This window comes from Schistocerca cancellata, chromosome 3 (genome assembly GCF_023864275.1).
Source record: "Schistocerca cancellata isolate TAMUIC-IGC-003103 chromosome 3, iqSchCanc2.1, whole genome shotgun sequence".
Classification (NCBI taxonomy): Eukaryota; Metazoa; Arthropoda; class Insecta; order Orthoptera; family Acrididae; genus Schistocerca; species Schistocerca cancellata.
Genome location: NC_064628.1, coordinates 292,896,544 through 292,905,529, shown reverse-complemented (window position 1 = coordinate 292,905,529; position 8,986 = coordinate 292,896,544). Strand labels below are relative to the sequence as shown.

The 8,986-nt window shown below is 39.3% G+C and overlaps 1 protein-coding gene across 1 annotated transcript; it reads left to right on the top strand.

The window, feature by feature from the left end:
• The first annotated feature begins 5,087 nt into the window (after nt 1-5,087).
• Nucleotides 5,088-7,517, top strand: LOC126176278 (piggyBac transposable element-derived protein 2-like). The gene is made up of 2 exons (XM_049923427.1): nt 5,088-5,254; nt 6,671-7,517. Exons 1-2 carry the CDS (start codon nt 5,088-5,090, stop codon nt 7,515-7,517), a joined length of 1,014 nt encoding a protein of 337 aa, XP_049779384.1.
• Nucleotides 7,518-8,986: the final 1,469 nt, after the last annotated feature.

Genomic DNA, 8,986 nt, shown 5'->3' with positions numbered 1-8,986 from the left:
CAGGTGCAGCAAGGAGGCAGGTCAGACATGTTTTGGGGTGGTATGTATGGATTTTGAATGCCCTGATCACTATTTAGGGGTATCTGAACAATGTTTAATGTTGGGGGAAGGATCCTCCAACCTATTGCCAAGGCCTACAATTCATATTTTGGTGAACGGTTCATCTTTCAGTACAATAATGCACGAGAACACAACACCTAGAACACACGAATCGGGGAAATGGCTTGGGATATCTACTGACACGAACATTGAGCATGCTTAGGACCAATTGATACTTGCTATTTATAATGGTAGGAACACTTCTTGCACACTGCATGACTTCAGGAAGGCAGCCATTGAAGAGTGGGAAAGGCTTGACTGGCAATATCTCCACCACCTTGTGGACAGCTTGCCAAGGTGGGTAACATGGATGTTACAATGTATTGGATGTAGTAACATGGTATTGAACACTGCCCAGCATCAATATTAGTTTCATGGATGTACAAAGATTTGCACTTTGGAACAAGGACACTTTTAGTTGTTTGTTTTTATTTCAAAGCAAAGATTTGTGCATTTCAGAAAGGCTAAGCCCACATTTGCTAGGTCTATCTTCTTGTGTTTGCCCTGCATCCGTTGAGACTGAAGCCTTTTCTGTAGTTGACCCTGGGACCCTGTAGCCTAAACAACTGCCCAGTCCCTTCCACAAAGCACCTGCTAATTTCACAGAAGAAAATAATTTGAATTGTGTATGAAGTTCACATGTGTTCATCATGCAGGTATCTCTTTAAACAGCTGAGAATATTAACTGTGCCCTCTCAGTATATTTATTCACTTATCAGCAGTCAAGGTTTGAACATTAACAGTGATATTCATAAGTACACTGAGGTGACAAAAGTTAAAGGGAAGCGATGTTCGCATATACAGACAGCAGTAATATTGCGTGAACAAGGTATAAAAGGTCAGTACATTGGTGGAGCAGTCATTTGTATTCAACTGATTCTTGTGCAAAGGTTCCGATGTGATTATGGCTGCCCGACGGGAATTAAGACTTCGAAAGTGGAAATGTAGTTGGAGCTAGACACATGGGATATTAGATTTTGGAAATCTGTAAGGAATTCAGTATTCTGACATCCACAGTGGCAAGTGTGTGCCAAGAATACCAATTTTCAGACATTATCTTTCACCCCCATCAATGAGCCATGAACGTTGCCATTGGTGGGGAGGCTTGTGTGCCTCAGCGATACAGATAGCCATACTGCACATGCAACCATAATGGAGAGGTATCCATTGAGAGTAGTTGCAGGGGCAACAGTCTGGATGATTGATCGATCTAGCCTTGTAATGTCAACCAAAATGGCCTTGCTGTGCTGGTACTGCAAACAGCTGAAAGAAAGGGGGAAACTACAGTTGTAATTTTTCCCAAGGGCATGCAACTCTCAACTCTATTGAATCGCTAAATGATGCTGTCCTCTTGGGTAAAATATTCTGGAGATAAAATTGTCTCCCATTTGGATCTCCGGGTGGGAACTACTCAGGAGGATGTCATTATCAGGAGAAACAAAAGTTGCATCCTACGATCAGAGTATGGAATGTCACAGCCTTAATCAAGCAAGTAGGTTAGAAAATTTAAAAAGGGAAGTCAATAGGCTTAAGTTAGATGTAGTAGGAGTTAGTGAAGTTCAGTGGCAGGAGGAACAGGACTTCTGGTCAGGTGGATACAGGGCCCTAAATACAAAACCAAATATGGGGAATGCTGGAGTATGTTAATAATGAATAAAGAAAGTGGATAAATCACTATGAACACATAGTGAATCCATTATTGTAGCCTAGATAGACAACAAAGCCCACAACCACCATAGTAGTACAAGTTTATGTGCCAGATAGCTCTGTAGATGATGAAGAGACTCAACAAATGTGTGATCAGATGAAACAAATTATTCAGATAGTTAAGGGAGACGAAAAGTTAGTACTCATGGGGGACTGGAATTTGATACTAGTAAAGGAAAGAGAAGGAAAAATAGTAGGTGAATATCGACTGGGGGAAAGGAATGAAAGAAGCAGCTGCCTGGTAGACTTTTGCACTGAACATAATTTAATCATAGCAAACACTTGGTTTAAGAATTATGAGAGAAGGCTGTATATGTGGAAGAGACCTGGAGACACCGGAAGGTTTCAGATTGATTGTGTAATGGTAAGACAGAGATTTTGAAGCCAGATTTTAAATTGTAAGACATTTCCAGGGGCAGATGTAGACTCGTGACCACAATTTATTGGTTATGAACTATTGATTATAACCAAAGAAACTGCAAAAAAAGTCAGAATTTAAGGGGGTGGGATCTGGATGATCTAAAAGAACCAGTGGCTTTAGAGTGTTTGAAAGAGAGTATTAGGAATGATTTACAAGAACAGGGGAAAGAAATACAGAAGAAGAATGGGTAGCTTTGAGAGATGAAATAGTGAAGGCAGCAAAGGATCAAGTAGGCAAAAAGACAAGAGCTAGTAGAAATCCTTGAGTAACATGAGATATATTGAATTCAACAGATGAAAGGAGAAAATATAAAAATGCAATAATTGAAGCAGGTGAGAGGGAATAAAAACATCTAAAAGATGAGATCAGCAGGAAGTGCGAAATGGCTAAGCAAGAATGGTTAGAGATCAAATGTAAGGATAATTCCTTACAGCATGTATCACTAGGGGTAAGATATATGCCACCTACAGATAAATTATAGAGACCTTTGGTGAAAAGAGAACCATGTGTATGAATATCAAGAGCTCAGATGGAAAACCAGTCCTAAGCAAAGAAGGGAAAGCAGAAAGGTGGTAGTAGTATATAGAGAGGTTCCAAAGAAAGCAGTTGCTGGCAGGTGTGAAAATTACGGAACTATCAGTTTAATAAGTTATAGCTGCAAAATACTAACACAAATTCTTTGTAGAAGAATGGAAAAACTGGCAGAAGCAGACCTTCGGGAAGATGAATTCCGTTTCCAGAGAATGCAAGGCAATACTGACCCTACGGCTGCTCATAGAAGATAGGTCAAAGAAAGGCAAACCTATGTTTACAGCCTTTGTAGACCTAGAAAAAGCTTTTGAGTGGATTACTCCCTTCCAAATTCTTAAGGTGGCAGGGGTAAAATACAGGGAGTGAAAGGCTATTTGTAACTTATACGGAAATCAGACTGCAGTTAAAAGAGTCAAGGTGCACAAAAGGGAGGCATTGATTGAAAAGGGAGTGAGGCAGGGTTGTAACATGTCTCCGATGTTATTCAATCTGTAAATTGAACAAGCAGTAAAGACAACTAAAGAAAAATTTGGAGTAGGAATTAATGTTCAGGGAGAAGAAAGAAAAACTTGGGAGGTTCACCTACAATATTGTAATGCTGTCAGAGACAGCAAAGGACTTGGAGGAGCAGTTGAACAGAATGGACAGTGTTTTGAAAGGAGAATATAAAATGAACATCAACGAAAGCAAAACAAGGATTATGGAAAGTAGTCAAATCAGTTGATGCTGAGGGAATGAGATTAGGAAATGAGACACTTAAAGTAGTAGATGAGTTGTGCTGTTTGGGCAACAAAATAATTGATGATGGTCAAGAAAGAGGATATAAAATATAGACTGGCAATGGCAAGAAAAGCATTTCTGAAGAAGAGAAATTTGTTGGCATCAAATATAGATTTGAGTGTCAGAAAGGCTTTTCTGAAAGTATTTGCATGGAGTGTAGCCACAGAAGCTTTTGAAATGTAGTGCTACAGAAGAATGCTGAAGATTAAATGAGTGGATCATGTCACTAATGAGGAGACACTGTATTGGAGAGAAAAAAAGTTTGTGGCGTAACCTGACTAGAAGGAGGGACCGGTTGGTAGGACGCATCCTGAGGCATCAAGGGGTCACCAATTTAGTACTAGAGAGAAGCTTTGGGGGGGGGGGGGGGGGGGCGACAAAAACCATAGAGGGAGACCTAGAGATAAAAACAGTAACCAGATTCATAGGGATGTAGGTTGCAGCGGTTTCTCAGACATGAGTAGACTTAAGCAGCATAGAGTAGCATGGAGAGCTGCATCAAACCAGCCTTTGGACTGAAGACCAAGACAACACAAACCCTAACCACGGACAGTGCAGTGGCTGATGGCCTGCATGTAACCACCAAGAGCAGTGGTGACCGCGTAGCATTGTTATTGCTGACAGACAAGCAATGAGGAGTCCCACCTCTAATTGACAAACCAGGGACTTCTAAGATACGACTCCATACGATGACCGTATCCATTAGAACAGTGTGGCAAAATTTGGCACTAAAGGGATGTGGCAGGAGACGACCAAGGCGAGTGCTTTTCCTAGCAGCACATCACCCACAGTGCCTCTCCTGAGCTTGTGACCATATCAGTTTCTGTAAATGCCAGCTTGCAGCCATAAAAATATTATTTATTTGTTTAAATTTGTATAAGTGGTTAATGTTTGTTCTGTTGACACATTCCAAATCATAAATTTTATTGTGTATTTGATCTGCGGAGCAAGTAAGTTATTAACTAAATACTGGAACTCATTGACACCTAGGGCACTATTATCAAGCATCCATTAACGTTTATGCAAAAAATGAACTTGAAAATATAATGTTCATACTTGAATGAAACTTTACCTGATATAGATTGTCGTCATCATCATCATCACATCATCATCGTGGTATGGGTTCCTGTTGTCATGTCCTAGTTCACGAACCACGGGCAACGTATGAGTGGCCAAGTAAGTGGTCCTGACAGTCGGGATACCAGCTACTTTGGATTAAGGTTGGGCATCTCGGACATATTCTAAGTCGTGGTCACCTTTGTGCTCAGATGGCAAAGACTACCAAATCCACCAGTTAGTCCCTCAACCGTTAGGTGTAAAACTCAATGGGACCCGGGGCAAGTAAGGCTAGCAACCTGCTTCCCTGGTACTTTAAATATGATGCTGGCAACAATCAGAGCAAAATGCCTCGTACCTTTGGAGGTGACGGAGTCCCACCTCTAATTGACAAACCAGGGACTTCTAAGATACGACTCGGCAAACGAATGGTAACAATATCAATGGGGGCTACTCTGGGAAGAAGGTAAAGCTGGCAGAGGCTGCAAGTAAGATGGGGCTGGACGTTTTAGCTGTTAGTGACATTCAGGTAAGGGGTGAGAAAGAAGAGGAAGTGGGAGAATACAAGGTCTACCTGTCAGGAATTAAAGCAGGAATAGCACAATGGGGTGTAGGACTTTACATCGGGAAAGAAATGGAACCCAGCGTAGTTGCAGTAAGGTATGTAAACGAATGACTGATGTGGATAGATTTGACAGTGTCTAGCAAGAAAATTAGGATTGTGTCAGTATATTCGCATTGTGAAGGTACAGATCAAGATAAGATGGATAGTTTTTATGATGCACTCAGTAATGTAGTTGTTAGAGTAAAGGAGAAGGACAGTGTTCTGCTCATGGGTGATTTTAACCCATTAAGTACCAGTGTCCTATTTTGAGGACAGAGCACATATTTATTTATAAATACACAATAAATTATTAATTTGCAACTATTACTGTTCTACATCATTTGTTGATGCTTTTTATAACAAATGTATGCTTACAGGAAATTAAAAGCAATAAATCCTACCATTAATTGATTATTGAATACTAAGGCACACCTTTCGTTATTACAGGTATTTACTTTATCGACAATTTAGTGATATTTGAAATATGTGGCAAAGATCTTTTTGTGATTATTTATAGTCAACAATGTGTCTTTTAAACCACTTGCATTGTTAGCTCAATTGGAGTTATATTCATTGTTTTCCATTGTTATAAAATTTTGTGTACTCGAAATAGGACACTGGGACTTGGTGTTATCATTTCAGTTATTTGTATTGCTGCACGTTCGAAAATGAAACTCTGCTACTGCTGATGTATTTTCTTTTTAGAATGTGGTAATTTTACCAGATTTTGTTGCTGAGGTAAGTAATGACACAGGCAGGCATATGGCCTTTACACATGTCTGCCTGTGTTTGTATATATGTGCGGATGGATATGTGTGTGTGTGTGTGTGCACGAGTGTATACCTGTCCTTCACTGCCAAGAATATCCCAAGTTTCCAGAAGTAAATCGAAGAAGAGACGTCTTACTGATGAGAAAAGCAATTGGAAAAATACACCTCCAGTTTATACAAAGCTATCTCACACTAGTGAGCATGACATGTAAAGGCCATATGTCTGCCTGTCTCTGTATGTGTGTGTGTGTGTGTGTGTGTGTGTGTGTGTGTGTGTGTGTGTGTGTGTGTTTGCACGAGTGTATACCTGTCCCTTTTTCCCCCTAAGGTAAGTCTTTCCGCTCCTGGGATTAGAATGACTCCTCACCCTCTCCCTTAAAACCCACATCCTTTCGTCTTTACCTCTCCTTCCCTCTTTTCTGATGAAGCAACTGTGGGTTGCGAAAGCTTGAAATTTGTGTGTGTGTTTGTGTGTTTTTTATTGTGTCTATTACAGGATATGAAATTACTTTTAAATTTAGAGCGTATTATGTATATTTATGAATATGTTACCCATTAGTAAATAATACAGTTCCAGATGAACAGAGAGGTATTTACACATTCGCTTTTCTGCAGTTTGTGCTAAAGTATTATTCTTTCATTTCACTTTATTTTATTACATTTTATTTCATTTCATTTTATATAGATTATAATTGCCTTCAGACGAGATAGATACCTCACTAACAAAGAAATAGAAGAAATAATAAACAGTGATGCATTCTATAATGGGGTGTCAGATGATCAGAACCATATTGGTATCACCATATGTTCTCCTGAAGTAGACTGTTTGACCAACGAAGAAGAAGGTCCAGACGATGTTACTGGAACCGTGGAAGACTCAGCTGTGCCAGGCTCTATTGAATTACATTACGTTGCATCAGAGAATAACGAAGAAACTGTATGTAAAACTTCACTGCCAAGTACATCCCAAGTTTCCAGGAGTAAATCAAAGAAGAGACATCTTACTGATGAGAAAAGCAATTGGAAAAATACACCTCCAGTTTATACAAAACTGTCTCCAACTAGTGAGCATGACATTGGCACAAAGAGAGAGGAATTGAAGGAACAACTTTCTTCCTTGACTCCGAAGCAGATGTTTGAAGAACTGATGAATGGAAACATATACAAGTTCATAGTGAAAGAAATTATGAGATATGCAGTAAATATGAAGAATATGCAGGATGTTATCCTCACAGTTGAAGAAGTGAAGGTCTTTGTCGGATTTCTTCTTTTTGCTGGCTACCATAAGCTCCCTGCTGAGAAGCTATACTGGTCTGAAGATGAAGATGTTTGCATACCAATTATAAACACAGCTATGTCAAGGAATAAATATCAGAAGTTGAAAACATTGCTTCATTTTCAAGATAATGACTTAGCCATTGAAAACAAACACGATCGTGGATTCAAAATTAGATCTCTCTTGAAAATGATAAATGAATCTTTTCAAAAATTTGGAATATTTGAGGAAAATTTGTCAATTGACGAAATGATAGTCAAATACTATGGATGAAGCGGGCTGAAACAGTTTATCCGAGGCAAGCCTATTAGATTTGGCTATAAGTTGTGGTCTCTTTGTGGAGCAAGTGGCTACTGCTTCAAACTTGATTTATACTGTGGAAAGGATCCAGAAGATACGGCAAGGGATGACCTACTATTGGGATCAAGAGTAGTCCTAAACATGCTGGACTGCACTGAAAAACCCGAGAATCATTGTGTGTACTTTGACAATTTCTTCCCTAGTAGAGATCTTCTGATTCATCTGAAAATTTGGGTTTTCGAGCAACTGGTACTGTCAGAGAGAATCGAGTTGGTGACTGTCCACTACTGAGCAGCAACGAACTGAAAAAGACAGTTCGAGGAAACTATGACTATCAGTTCGACAGGAATGGTGAAGTCTTATTTGTTCGATGGCACGACAACAGATGTGTTACAATTGGTACAAATTTTGACAAAGTTGAACCTTTGGGAGCAGCTACGCGGTACAGTAGACAAACAAGTAAGAAGACACAAGTGCAACAACCTGCCATTTTGAAGTCGTATAACGCGTACATGGGAGGTGTTGACCACCATGACTGGTTAGTTGGAAAATATGCAACAGTAATTAGAGGGAAGAAATGTTACTGGGTCCTATTTACACGTATGCTGGAAATGACCCTCGTAAATGCCTGGCTCTTCTACAGATTAGTACATGAGAAAAATGCACTGGATTTACTGGATTTCAGACGTGCTGTTACAGTTACATACCTGAAATTGGACACTGGAAGACCGAATATTGGACGTTCAATGGAATACCCATCAAGTCAGTTGAGATTGATACCAGACATCAGGTTTGATGGATTTGGTCATATGATTGACAAAAGAAGCACACAAAGAAGATGTGTAAGAGCTAAATGCAATGGGAAACAAAAAAAATTTGTGTTAAATGCCGTGTAACACTGTGTGTCAAGTGTTTTCACAAGAAATAAATAGTTAAGACTTGAATACAGTTTAGTATACTATACGATATTGTTAGATCCCAGTGTCCTATTTTGAGTAAGGCCATTATATCAGCATCTATAAATATTCTTTGGCTATTTTTGTACATATTGTGGTTCATACACTATGTACATTATAATTAAGGAATAAAAAATTCAATTTAAAAAAAATTAATTTGGGACTTAATGGGTTAATGCCAGGATTGGAAATCGAACAGAAGGGTATGAAAAGGTTATGGGTAAATTTGGAGAGGATATGGAGGCCAACAGGAACGGGAAACAACTCTTGGATTTCTGTGCCAGTATGGGGTTAGTAATCACAAACTCCTTTTTTAAACATAATAACATTCACCGGTATACTTGGGAAGTCAGGGGAACCAAATCTGTCATTGACTATATAATAACAGATCAGGAATTCAGGAAGGCTGTGAGGGACACACGTGTATTCAGGGGATTCTTTGATGACACTGATCACTATTTAATCTGTAGTGAAATTGGGATTGTG